We start from the raw sequence: 14,607 nt of genomic DNA, 5'->3' as shown, positions 1-14,607 counted from the left end.
TCTTTGATGAGATGTCAAAAAATAATATGGAAATCTTTATTTTGACCTATAATTTTTTTTTCTATAAGTGGAAAAGATGATATCCGTCAAGTGGCTGCCGCCAGTGGTGATACACAATTGTGCCCGTTTTATCAATGTGTTTATATACTGCAGTTGTCTAGTTGAATGACGTACGACGCCATTTTGAAAAATTTATTACATCTTTCGATAAAGTGATTAATTTTGTGCCACCTGTACCATAAACTTATCGCAGTAGGCTTTTTTAAAGGTTTTACTAGTAAAAATTATTAAAACAACACTTTTGAGTTAGCATAATGCGTCATCATTTACTATAATTTTATTTATTGTTTAATCAAGAATTCTACTAGTAAATAGAAACAAGAAAGTAGGTAAGTAATATAAAAAAAACTTAAAATTAGGTTGCAGAATGAAGATCCGGTGCTAGATATTTTGAGTGCCATCCGTGAAAAAATCGGTGATTTTGGCCTAGAGGGGGGCTCGTTTTACTAACCAAGTCTAAAAATAAAAAAATAATTAATTTTTTAAATATTAAATACAATTTTTATAAAAATAATTGATTGATTGAAAAAATTAACTTTATCCGGGCTTACTTCAAATAAAATTGTACAGTAAACCCCCATATAACGTTGATAGGTGCCGCGTTATCAGTGGGAACGTTATAGTGGGTATTATTTTTAAATCGAGCCTGCGATATGTGCAATGTAATGCTTAATGAAATAGACATCAATAATGTTTCTTTTAATACGTTTAAGACAAATATTATTGACGTCTATTTGACCAGTTCATATAGAAAATTTATATTACTTGATAAAAACATGTAATGTACTTTACTTACGTAGTTCTAGATTTATGTACATGACAATTTATTTTTATCTTTATTTTTAGATTACTCAAGTGAAAACCTCTATTTGGAATGTTATTTTTAAAAATTTTATTATACTGTGTTATTTTTGTAAAATATTCTGTTGGTTTTCCAGTAAAAAAAAAATAAAAAAATAAAATGGTTTCAGATTGTATTTTCATTAAATAATGACTCATCTCAGTCATTTCCGCCGATCAAAATGTAAAAAAAAACGTATAATATATACGTACGTACGATGGCAACTCTAACAACAAGAGAAAAATCTTCAAATGAATAAAAGAAAAATTTACTCATACTTGATCGGCGGGAACCTTGGCGGGAACTTTGGTGGCGGAAACCTTGGATGCGGGAACCTTGGTGGCGGGAATCTCGGTCGAGGCGGGAACCCTGGCGGAAACCTTGGTGGAGGCAGTCTATGAAACGCCTGAAAATTACAAAATTTTCAGTACATTTTTTCCCTTTGAACACGCTTCTTACCTTGTGTTTTTATATGCCCATTTCTATACTCGTTAATTTTCTTTTTATTATTTTATTTTATCCTGTATTAGTTTTTTTTTAATGATCATTTTTTAAACTTTCTTAGTCGCGTTTCAATCTTGTTAACCTTAATCCCATGTCCCAAAATGACTTTTGCATGTAAAATGTTTTTGAAACAAATAAAAGAATAAACATTTTTTTTATCCCACAAAGTAAAAACAAATAATTTTGAACATTTTTTTACCTGTCTTTTTTTTCTGGATACTCCACCCAACTCTCCACTCAGTACATCCCTTGGTCCAGGCAGTTCTACGTCATATTTCCAATTTTCATCGCTCTCTCCGGAAATACCACAAACTGCCACCAAAAATAATAGTAGTACGAATAAAATCTTCATCTCAGCAAACTGAACGGCAATCTTTTGCAATATTTTGTTTTTAAATCAGTTTCCTCAATAATACAATGATATATGATACTTGAAATTGTATGTATGATACGAGGTGAGACCTGATGAGCTTTATATAGGTTTGTACGCAGTGTTCTCTCGTTTACAGACTACTTTTGTTTATCGGACGCTTTACAAATGCAATATCAGCATAAATTTATAAAAAAAATGGTGAATTGAATGATTTTTTCCTTTATTAACGACCGTAGCCAATTTGTACATAATATATTACATTTTGTACACATTTTGTAAAAATAATATGTTTTCTTTATAAAATAAAACAATCTTGTTTTTACCACTTTTTATTGGTACACTTTATCCAACCGGTTTCGACAAGAACCTTGTCATCATCAGGGTTTATGTACTAAATTCTAAAACATTGAAATACTCATAGTAGGTTAAAGTTAATTACCCTTCCCTTGCGATACGAAAAACTTCCACGTACTCCGTATACCATATGAAAATATAATTTAAAAAACGAGAAAAATTCCTAAATGTTGCTTTTAATTGAGCATTGCGCAGCGAATACGTCAACTCCGGATGACAACTTGTGTATGGAGTGCGTGGAAGTTTTGGTATCAATTTCAATTTCAATTTTCAATTTTCAAATTTATTTTTTTGTCGAAACCGGTTGGATAAAGTGTATCAATAAAAAGTTGTTTTATTTTATAAAGTTTACAAAATGTGCCACAAAGTATCTGCGAAAAACATTCAAGAAATATGTTTTCTCTTTTTCAGTATATTATTGGTTCGAAAAGAACTTATTTAAACAAAGATGAACATATTAAAAAATAAGGAATTAATGTTGTTATTCATGCTTTATAGTTAGCAAGTGACAAGTGACGCGACTTGTGAATTATATGATATATATTTGTTCCGAAATTTTATTCGCGTGGTTGTCAGTCATGGGTAGAATGGTGATTATAATTTATATTTGAAACACTTACTTTGTGATTTTCCATGTTATAATTAAAATGTAACTTTGTTTTAAAAACACCATATTTTATTTTAACTTAATTAAAATGTCTACCGGTTTCGAAGCTAACCGCTTCTTTATCAAGACAGATTAATCAGTCTTGATAAAGAAGCGGTTAGATTTTTTTTTTAAATTACCTAACGTCCAAGTGACTCTGAAATCTAGCTACGGCTTATGCAACACCGCTTATCATGTCCCTATTCAGGCTTCAACTTTTTGAGTTTCATAGCCTATGCCTACTCGTGAGTCGATTTACTCTTTATGTTTAAAGTTACTATAATTTCTTGTAATTCATGAGTGAAAATTCTTGGCAAAAAATTCTTGGTTAGCTTTGAAACCGGTAGACAATATTATTAAGTTGTAATAAAATATTTTTAGTGATTTTAAAACAAAGTTACATTTTAATTATAGAATGGTAATTGTTACACCAGCCTATGGCAGGTCGCAAGCCGTGTTGATACTCAGACTTCCATATTCTTCGGAAGTTCGTACATTGGTATGACTTCCAGAAAATTCTAAACAAGAATCAGGGAACGTGAATTATGTTTGAAAAATATATTTTTTTCAGAATTCACTAACTATTTAATAGATAATAATAATAAAATAATAAAACCCTTATCCGCACCCCAATGGTGCATAGGGCACTGCGTCATATAAACGCAGTGTTGCCTTGATCGTTTACACATGAAGGAAAGGTGATCAGCCCTCCGCTTCAAGTACCAGTCCAGGGTAATATTGAATAAATATTACAGTGAAAAAATCACTCATATTTATTCTTACCCCCCCTGGGAATCGAACCCGGGTCCTCCAGAACGGTAGCCGAGCGTGCTGACCATTACACTACGGAGGCGGACAATAGATAATGATCACAAATTTAACCACAATAACGTAGAAATCCTAAAAATCAATAATATTAAACCCATAATTAGCAATATGACAATGACTCAAGCCTCTCCCCTATTGTCTATGTTTCCACTGATTAGAAATAAAAAATAAAAATAAAATAAATTAATAAAAATAAAAAACATCTCCTCCCCCTCTTCAACCTTCAACGTCCCAAGGATCCAACTCCAAAATGTAGAATCAGCTTCACATGCGGTGTTTGAAAATGATGCGGAATGCATCGAAACACGTGTTACAGTAGATTTTTAGAAAAAGTGATATCTACCAAGTATATTAATTGGGTTTTTTTTAACGTAACTATTTTTTGTTAATGTAATGTAATGTTTACATTTTTTGTTAATGTAATATAAAAATAGTGGTATTTACCATTTTTATTTCATTCGAACCCTTACCCGCACCCCAATGGCGCATAGGGCACTACATCATATAAACGCGGTGTTATCTTGACCGTTAACACACGAAGGAAAGGTGATCAGCCCTCCGCTTCAGGTACCAGGCCAGGGTAATATTGAACAAATATTAGAGTGAAAACATCACTTATATTTATTAGACCCCACTCTGGGAATCGAACCCGGGACCTCCAGAACGGTAGCCGAGCGCGCTGACCATTACACTACGGAGGCGGACACAAGGCAATACACTACGGAGGCGGTATTTATTTTAAGTAAAACTTAATAAAAAATTCTATATTCTTCTTCATCCGTGTTGAGATGTCAAAAAAAATATTTTGCCGTAGTACTATACTGAATTCACAGAGCGATGAATGAACATACAAATTACAACATAAAAAATATATTGTTGACAGCTTTAAACGGGGATTTCTTGTAGTATTTATATTTATCTTACATTTTATGATAAACACCTTGTGTTTAATAATTTGTACATATAGTCTATTTAATGTAGGAAATAATTATATTTCTTTGTTAACATTTATTTATTTATTTTATTTATTTATTACACTTAAGACTTATTATTTAATTGAAATATATTTACATTTTCACACAATTTAATACTATTTATTTAATCGGCATAAACTTATGAGAATTATATGTTTTTTTTCAATTAAAAAAAATTAAAACCCTTATCCGCACCCCAATGGTGCATAGGGCACTGTGTCATATTAACGTAGTGTTATCTTGATCGTTTACACATGAAGGAAAGGTGATCAGCCCTCAGCTTCAGGTACCAGTCCATGGTAATATTGAATAAATATTACAGTGAAAAAATCACTTATATTTATTTTAACCCCCCTTGGGAATCGAACCCGGGACCTCCAGAACGGTAGCCGAGCGTGCTGACCATTACACTACGGAGGCGGACAATATATGTATATTTTTTCAATCTAACACATGTTTAATACCATTTATTGAGTTTTATTTCATTACACACATGTTTAATACCATTTACTGAGTTTTATTTCATTACACACATGTTTAATACCATTTACTGAGTTTTATTTCATTACACACATGTTTAATACCATTTATTGAGTTTTATTTCATTACACACATGTTTAATACCATTTACTGAGTTTTATTTCATTACACACATGTTTAATACCATTTACTGAGTTTTATTTCATTACACACATCGCTCACTCCTTTCAAGATAAATAACAAAAATAAATTACGTAAATAAAAAAAACTTGATTTTTCAGGAGATCGTTTTTAAAGTTTAAAAATATAATACAATGTATTAAAAATAAATATGAAGCCATTTATTGAATTTTTTACTGTGCAACAGATCTTTTTAGGTGAAACCTGAATGTTTTTTCTACATTTGAAAAATATTAAGTATATTTAAAAAAAAAATTATACAATACCTTTACTTCAAAATGCAAAAACAATACTTTCTGCCCTGTAGCGGGTAAATATTAAGTTTAAAATATCCCACTTTTGCTGGGATACAGTACATTTTCTGGGCATTCCGAAAACATGCAGAACTGAATATCGACGATTTTTGATTAATGACGTTCTTGAAAGGAGTGAGCAATATGTTTAATACCATTTTTGAGTTTTATTTCATTGCTGGTTTCAAAAAAAACTGTTGCTTTCATCGACCTATTACTTTTACTGTTCATGAAAGCAACTGTAGTAATCGAAACTAGTCGCGTGAAATGAAATAAAATTCAATAAGTGGTATTATACAAATGTTGAAAAAACCCGTGTGTTGTGCAACAGCTCATGCCTAAACGCCCAGCAACCCTTGACGATGAGTAACCACCTCATCGAAAGGGTCGAGAGTTTCGAGTACTTGGGAGTGTACGCGACTGAAAAGGTCAGCCTTCAAAAGGAACTGGGAGTGCGATTAGGACTCGCAGGGTCCGCATTTAACAGTATGATGGCTGGTCTGGAGATCGGATCTATACTCGGTGAAGACCAAATACCGCCTGTACAATGCCTGCATTGCTCCTGTTCTCTTATACGGCTGTGAAACGTGGCACCTTACAAGGGCCCAGAGCAGCCGTGTACTGAGCTTTGAGAATAGGTGTATGCGAAGAATTTTGGGCGTGCGGTAGCTTTACTTTGTGATTAATGAAGAGAAAAGGCGTAGGACGCAGCAAATCTTGGTCACAACTGTCGTCAAGAAAAGGCGATTCAGTTGGCTTGGCCATGTACTCCGCATGCCTCCTGAGAGCTGCCATCAAGCTTGCCTCTTTTACAAGGCATCAGGTTCGCGCCGCCCAGGACGACCACTGCTGACAATTCGTCGGCAGTTCTCGTCTAAACTTCGGGACGCGGACCTGACTTGGAAGGATGCAAGGGAGCTGGCGGCCGACAGAAAAACCGAGACACAATTGTTAACTTTTTTTTAAAATAGACATATCTTTAGTACTTATGTATGTTTGTTATTAGGAAAACCGTTTCATCTCACTAATAGATGTCTCTAGTGATGTTCTAGTGATTCAAGAACAATGTTTCAAAATTGTTTCATATACATATATATATAGAACTTTCAAGAATTTGAGTAGTGTGGGTTTGGTTGTCAATGATGGGTAGAATTGGTGAATGTTACACGTTTGTAAGGTGATCACTTAAATCAGCCTATGACGGTCGTCAGCCCCGTAAATACCCAGACTTCCATATTAATCTTCATTTCTGATGAAAGAAAAACCGTATTTGCATATTTCATCATTAATATATTTTGTTTGCAATACACTATCAAGATGACATTTCATAAGTACGCAAAATTGAATAATACGACATTTATGTTTTATTTATGCGCGAGATAAGAAAACTAGTGGGCTAAGGGGATTCCATTCGGCCATTTCCAGTTATCTTATATACAATAAGTGTGTAATATTGTCAACAAAATTATGATAAAAGTATGAATTAATTTTAAATCAAACACAGATTTTTTGAGTCTACCAAGTTGTACTTCATTAAAAAAAGCACATAAAAAATTAATATTGAGACAGTTGTTTCGCCTAGTTATGGCATTATCAAACGAATTCGTTTGATAATGCCATAACTAGGCGAAACAATTATCACAATATTCATTTGTTATGTGTTTTTGTTACAACTTGGTAGATTCAAAAAATTAAGTGTAAATAATAGGTTTTAATTTTGTCCACCTCTGTATTGTAATGGTCAGCACGCTCGGCTACCGTTCTGGAGGACCCGGGTTCGATTCCCAGGGGGGGTAAGAATAAATATGAGTGATTTTTTCACTTTAATATTTATTCAATATTACCCTGGACTGGTACTTGAAGAGGAGGGCTGATCACCTTTCCTTCATGTGTAAACGATCAAGATAACACTGCGTTTATATGACGCAGTGCCCTATGCACCATTGGGGCACGGATAAGGGTTTTATTATTATTATATTATTAAGTTGTATTTCATTAACAAAAGCACATAAAAATTAATATTGAGACAGTTGTTTCGCCTAGTTATGGCATTATCAAACGAATTCGTTTGATAATGCCATAACTAGGCAAAAAACTTGTCTCAAAATATTTTTTTTATGTGCTTTTGTTAATGAAATACAACTTAGTAGACTCAAAAAATCTGTGTTTGATTTAAAATTAAAACATGAATTAAAATGGAGTTCTACAAATTAAACGCCAAATCAATAAATAAATAACATTATCATACACCGACATTGTATCATTGTTGTTGTTTATATTTCCAGCTTATGATCAACTCAAACCAGCCTATTGTAACAGGTCGTAAACCCTGTAAATACCCAGACATGACATGAGTTGAGTTGAGATGTAAAAAATAAACGATTTAAAGGTTCATATTATTTTTTTGACATGTCATCAAAGATGAAAACGAATATGGAAGTCTGGGCATTTACGGGTCTGACGCCCTTCATAGGCTGGTTTAAGTGATCACTTTACACACGTGTAACATTCACCAATTCTACCCATTATTGACAACCACACTACTCAAATTCTTGGAAGTTCTATATATATGAACCAATTTAGAAACCTTGTTCTTGAATCATTAGAACTTCACTAGAGACATCTATTGGTGAGATGTAAAGAAGCTTTTTACTAAGCAGAAACTCTTATATTAGTATGTGAGGTCCAAATCCTGGATTATAATCACCCACTTGAGAAACGCCAGAAAATAGGTACCATTTTCATTTTTATTATTTAAGCTTATAATTTGACCAGATAGTTTATTTACAACATTTTGAGTGTGTCCAAATACTTGTTTACAAAATCTCGATTATCTCCAATTACAGGAGTTATTTTAATATTATTTTTTGACATCTTATCAAAGATGAAGAAGAATAAAAATAAGAATAAATAAATTAATATTCTCACGATATTAATTTATTTGTTTTTTAACAATAAAATACAACTTTTAGTTTCTAAAAATCTGTATTTGATTTAACAATTCATACATAAATTAAAATGGAGTTAACGCCAAATAAATAAATAAATTATGCATTACAGTAAATAATACAATAGGTATTTATAGATTGGCGTTAAATTTATAAAATTCCATTTTAATTTATATATTAAATGTTGTTGTATTTTATTTATATAAGATTATAATTATTTAAGTATGTATTTTATTTTATATTATTAAAAAAACACAAAAACAATTTTGTAAAAATTGTTTCACCAAGTTATAGCAAATTCAAAATGCCAAAACTAGGCGAAACAATTGTCACAAAATTAAAATTGTAGCGTTTTTTAAAAATAAAATACAACTTCAATCAGGTATGCCAAATACTTGAAAGTGGTCAGGTTAGGAGTCGTAACAATCGGCGGGTATGTATGAGGAGATGCATGAACGTGGAAGAGGCGAAGAATGTTTGCAAGGACAGAGTGGTGTGGCGCTCTATTCTCTCTGCCTACCCCTGCGGGGAAGCGGCGTGATGGTTAGTTAGTTAGTTTTTAGTTAGTAAAATACAACTTAGTAGACTCAAAAAATCAGTGTTTGTTAAACATTTAATACATTACACAATAGGCTTTATTTACGACATTGAAAACAGAATTTCTAATAAAACTAAGTATAGTTTAATTGAAATACAGTAATTAAACGGCAAATCAATAAATAATATAATTTTCCACATAATCAAAAGTGCTCCACTTCAAAAAGGTTTAGAGACACTGGGTTAGTATCTGCATATATGACTTATGTATGCATATACCAAACAGTCGGGCATAAGGAATCCCCTACAATAATTATTACTGCTAATAATTATGCGTCACAAAAAACATTGGATTACTTTTTTATCGCGTCTGTTTCGCTATATAAGGATAAAACTTACTTCTGCCTAGCATTCAAGCACTGTCAGACGATTAGAACTGTTTCAATATACAAAGCCATACAAGTCAACATGAAATTTTTGCTGGTTTTCGTTTTTGGTTTCGTACTGGCGAACGGGTTGCCATTAAATAACGATGAAGATGTACAAGAATTCGGTGGTTTGATATTTGAAGATAGTGGATTCCTTGAAGAGGCCTCTCTACATACGAGGAATAAACGACAGGTAATATGTGCGCTTCAAAAAAAAATATGTTGAAGATATTTTATTTTAATTTTAACATTATTTTACTTTTACTTATAACCCTTATCCACACCCAATGGTGCATAGGGCACTGCATAGAATCGACGCAGTGTTATCTTGATCATTTCTTACGTGGAGGCAAGGTGATCACTCTTGCGCTTCAGGGACCAGTCCAGGGAAATATTAAATTAATATTATAGTGTAAAATCACCTATATTTATTTTCACCCCCCTGGGAATCGAACTCGGGACCTCCATCACGGTAGCTTAACACTCTGACTATTACACCACGGAGGCGGACGAAATTATTAAAATTATTTAATACGGTTCTAAAAAATTATTTAAAATAATTTTAATTAATTTTCTAGACATTTCTACTTTTACAATATTAAAATTAACAAGTGTCGGGTTGTGGTCCCGTGGTTAGTGTCTCGGACTCGTAAGTCAGAGTTTCTCGGTTCGAACCCACTCTACCACAATTTGATACCCATTTCTAATAATGAGCCGCTTGGCTCACAGAAATAGTATGAAATTGAAACATTTGTGTAAATAATAAAAATAAAAATATTTCTCTTTTTTAACTATTAATAAAAAAATAATGCAGTTCTCTCCAATAAAGAGACTTAGCTCTTGTGGTTGGAGAGGAACTCACGCTTATTATGTATTTATTTATTTATTTAAACTTCATGTACAGAAATGAAATAAGTACGTTGGCGGGCTTACTGCTAAAAAGCAATATCTTCCAACCAATCAAAAACAGATTAGTGATATTGATCAATAATTAATTGTATGAAAATCGTAAAATAGTTTATATTTTTAATTTTTTCTCTCTTTTTGTGTGTATATTAGGTTAAAATGGATAAAAACAATGAAAAAATGCACGTAAAAAGAACTCCACCACACACAAAGTGGCTTGGTGTGTCTCTGCAAAAAAAAACATTTTAAATATGCTTACAATTGTTCTTTAAATAAAAGCATACAATTTATGTAAAAAAAAGCGATGTTTTGCCTAGAATTTTCTCTCATGAATTACATGAAATTATAGTAACTTTAAACATAAAGAGTAAATCCACTCACGAGTAGGCATAGGCTATGAAACATAAAAAGTTGAAGCCTGAGTAGGGTCATGATAAGCGGTGTTGCATAAGCCATAGCAAGATTTCAGAGTCTCTTGGACGTTAGGTAATTTAAAAAAATGTAAAAAATAAAACTAAAAAAAACGTAGAATGATAAGGAGAGTGTGTATTATGAGTAAGTATTTACAACGTTTTTGAGTGTGTCCAAATACTTGTTCACAAAATCTGGATTATCTCCAATTTTTTGGAGATATTCTAAATTTTGTGAACAAGTATTTGGACACACTCAAAATGTCGTAAATAAATTATCTGGTCAAATTATAAGCTTAAATTATAAAAATCAAAATGGTATTTTCTGGCGTTTCTCATGTGTGTGATTATTATCCAGGATTCGGACCTTTCATACTAATATAAGAGTTTCTGCTCAGTAAAAAACTTTTTTACATCTCACCAATAGATGTCTCTCGTCAAGTTCTAGTGATTCAAGAACAAGGTTTCTAAATTGGTTCATATATATAGAACTTCCAAGAATTTGAGTAGTGTGGTTGTCAATAATGGGTAGAATTGGTGAATGTTACACGTGTGTAAAGTGATCACATAAACCAGCCTATGACGGTCGTTAAGCCCCGTAAATGCCCAGACTTCCATATTCTTCTTCATCTTTGATGAGATGTCAAAAAATAATATGAGTAAGTTTGTTTAACAGAATACTGACCACTGAAATTCACGTTTCTTTCAGGCAAACCCTTTGAAATTGAACCTACCACCCGTGCCTGAACCTAGTAAATGGTCAGGGAACTTCTTTGGGGGTGGCAGTCGGGTCGGGGTGAGGGGAAACTATGATACCGACAAATGGGGCGCTTCCGCATCCGCTATGCACAACTTCGCACCGCCGCACGACACAAGGGTAAGCAGAGAAATCCATGTCATCGAAATGCAATACAAATAAAGTTTTTTTTGACATCTTAACATATTGTCCGCCTCCATAGTGTAATGGTCAGCACGCTCGGATACCATTCTGGAGGTCCCGGGTTCGATTCCTTGGGAGGGTCAAATAAATATAAGTGATTTTTTCACTCTAATATTTATTCAATATCACCCTGGACTGGTACCTGAAGCGGAGGGCTGATCACCTTTCCTTCATGTGTTAACGATCGAAATAACACTGCGTTTATATGCAGTGCCCTATGCACCATTGGGGTGCGGATAAGGGTTTGAAGAACATATTTGAAGGAGAGTACGGAAGTCTGGGCATTTACGGGGCTCACGACCGTCATTGGTGTGATCAAAGTGCGTTAAGTACACACGTGTAACATTTACCAATTCTACCCACGATTGACAACCACACTTTTCAAATTCTTGGAATTTCTATATACATATATGTATATATGGTTCCATTTAGAAACATAATGCTTGAATCACTATCATTTCACTAAAGACATCTATTGGTGAGTGAAAGAAGCTTTTTATTGGGCAGAAACTCAAATTATCTAGGAGTTCCGAAAATCGACAATCACGGGTGGAATGTTGAATTCATTTATTGTAACCGCAGACAGTTGGTAGAATTCCATGTTGAGTAATAAATCCAAAATTAAACATGGTTAATAATAAATAATAATATAACCCTTATCCGCACCCCAATGGTGCATAGGGCACTGCTTCATATAAACACAGTGTTATCTTGATCGTTTATTTTTTAACTTAATATTTACCCGCTACTGGGCAGTGTTGTTTTTGCATTTTGAAGAAAAGGTATTCGGCTGTCCAAACTTAAAACACAGAAAGGGACATTTTTTGTAGTAAGTTTTTTTTGCATTTTTGGACTAAGTAGAATCTACTTAATTGTCTTGTTTATTTTTTTTTAAATATACTTAATATTTTTCAACTGGAGAAAAAACCTTCAGGTTTTATCTAAAAAGATCTGTAGCACAGTAAAAAGTTCAATAAGTGGCTTGATATTTATTTTTAAGACATTGTATTTTATTTTTAAACTTTATAAACGTGCTCCTGAAAAATCAAGTTTTTTATTTATTTATGACATTCTTGAAAGGAGTGAGCGATATATATGCAGCAAATTTAACGTTTTTTGTAAATAATAATCTACTTTCTAAGGAAAACATTATAAGCATATTGCAAGCAATTATAAGTAAGCTATGATTTTTTTTAAAAACCGTATAAAAATAAGGTTTTTTTTACAGGTTGGCGTCGAAGGCCGTTACAATTTCTACCAACCAAATAAAAATACTGATTTCTTCATCAACGGTGGTCACTCGAGAAATTTAGGACATCCAGCATTTCCAAGCAGCTCTGTTGGTCTAGGCTTCAGACACAGATTCTAATAAACTTATAATATGTTATCTATATCTATATTATATATTATAATATTTCATTCACTTCTGGAATAAAATGGAAAAGGTAAGAACTAAACAAATTATTCGAACCCGGCAGCATTAAATAAAAGCTATGTTGGCCCATCCGTTAAAACAAGTTTCGCAGAAAAAAACTTTTTCATTCCTTGCGCCAAAGATATTTGATTTACTGCTCGAAACCATAAAGAATTCCAGTAGTGATCAGGTGTTTAAGAACAGTGTCCGTCGATGGTTGCTTCGCATTGGAAGTGATAAGGTAGAAAGGGATTTAATTAAAGTCCAGGTGTAATTATTTTATTGTAAAACCTTTATACTGTAAATTATTATTGTATCTCTTGTATGTAATGTATATAAATCTAATAATTAAAAAAAAATTAAAAAAATAAAAAAATAAACAAAAAAATTGTATTGACATGTCAGTATTTCGGCTCAACACAGGCCATATAGAAAAAAAGTAAATAACAACAATACATATAGTAAATGTATCTATGAAATAAATATGTATCTATGAATGGATCTATGTACCTATGAAATAAATAAATAAATAAAATAAAAACTAGCCAATAGTTCTACCAAATTCATACACCATACATGTGGAGGTCCTCACCAAAACGTTAAATTTCCATTTTACAAACTGACAGGACGACAGAAGGTGTTATGTCTCCAAAGCCGATGAAAGGTGTCTGTCTAAATCCCTGACATAAAAATTTAGAACTCTGAAAATCCCGACTAATATCCCAAGCAAGATTTATATAAGGGTGGAGGTCCTCACCAAAACGTTACATTTCCATTAAAAATAATTTTTAAGTAATCAGGAATTCTAGCTTATAAAATTGTAACGTTTTGGTGCGATTTAATGATTTCATATTGGTTTAACACGGGATTGGTCACGTTTTGTCGCAACCTTAATTAAAACTTCGATAGAATACAGTAAACAGAACAGATTTGATTTAAAGGATCCAGAGAAAGACGGACAAGTGCACAGGCCAATCATCCGTTTTTTCATGCTAACTTTGAAGAATTTGAACTCAAGAATTGTTTTCGAGATCTACCCGATTTATTCCACTTTTGCTCAATTTTTTGACAAAAACTTTTGATTTTTGTTTAAAAACTAGTCTAAACCTTAAATTACAATGAAAACATATTAAATTGCTCCAAAATATATGCAATTATGGCATCAACTCTCACGCGTTTCGAATCTACGACCCATATGTCAAAAAATAGACTGACGAGAAATTTACGTAGTCATTCTGAAATTAAGAAAAAAATGTATGGGTAAGGCAAGTTATGCAAAAAATAATTAGATAGCATATGCTAATAAGAATATAAATTAAGCTTTAGTAAAAATAGTATCATAGTACGGTATTTTACGGTATCGCCTACTAAAAGCCTATAATTGGGATAAACCAATTATAATTTATATTAACGAGCTATAAGTTCAACAAGACTTTGCAGGCTAATGAAATAATATTTACTCAAATAAAAACACGCCAAATATACCTTGAC

General features: G+C 32.5%; 1 protein-coding gene and 1 long non-coding RNA gene across 2 annotated transcripts; one reads left to right on the top strand and one right to left on the bottom strand.

The window, feature by feature from the left end:
- Nucleotides 1-299: 299 nt before the first annotated feature.
- On the bottom strand, nucleotides 300-1,857 carry LOC148305011 (uncharacterized). The gene is made up of 3 exons (XR_015838261.1): nucleotides 1,605-1,857; nucleotides 1,180-1,307; nucleotides 300-516 (listed from the first exon to the last, which is right to left on the bottom strand). It is a non-coding gene; the product is annotated as an uncharacterized LOC148305011 (long non-coding RNA).
- A 7,576-nt stretch (nucleotides 1,858-9,433) lies between these two features.
- Nucleotides 9,434-13,168, top strand: LOC148305010 (uncharacterized). The gene is made up of 3 exons (XM_088267371.1): nucleotides 9,434-9,639; nucleotides 11,472-11,639; nucleotides 12,931-13,168. The coding sequence occupies exons 1-3, from the start codon at nucleotides 9,487-9,489 to the stop codon at nucleotides 13,069-13,071; spliced, it is 462 nt and encodes a 153-aa protein (XP_088123497.1). The 5' UTR covers nucleotides 9,434-9,486; the 3' UTR covers nucleotides 13,072-13,168.
- The last annotated feature ends 1,439 nt before the right edge of the window (nucleotides 13,169-14,607 follow it).

The sequence above is a fragment of the Brachycentrus maculatus genome, unplaced genomic scaffold (assembly GCF_059751285.1).
Source record: "Brachycentrus maculatus isolate JH-2025_06_01 unplaced genomic scaffold, ASM5975128v1 h1tg000293l, whole genome shotgun sequence".
Classification (NCBI taxonomy): Eukaryota; Metazoa; Arthropoda; class Insecta; order Trichoptera; family Brachycentridae; genus Brachycentrus; species Brachycentrus maculatus.
The sequence above is the reverse complement of the archived record's forward strand: the minus strand, read 5'-3'. Positions and strand labels throughout refer to the sequence as shown.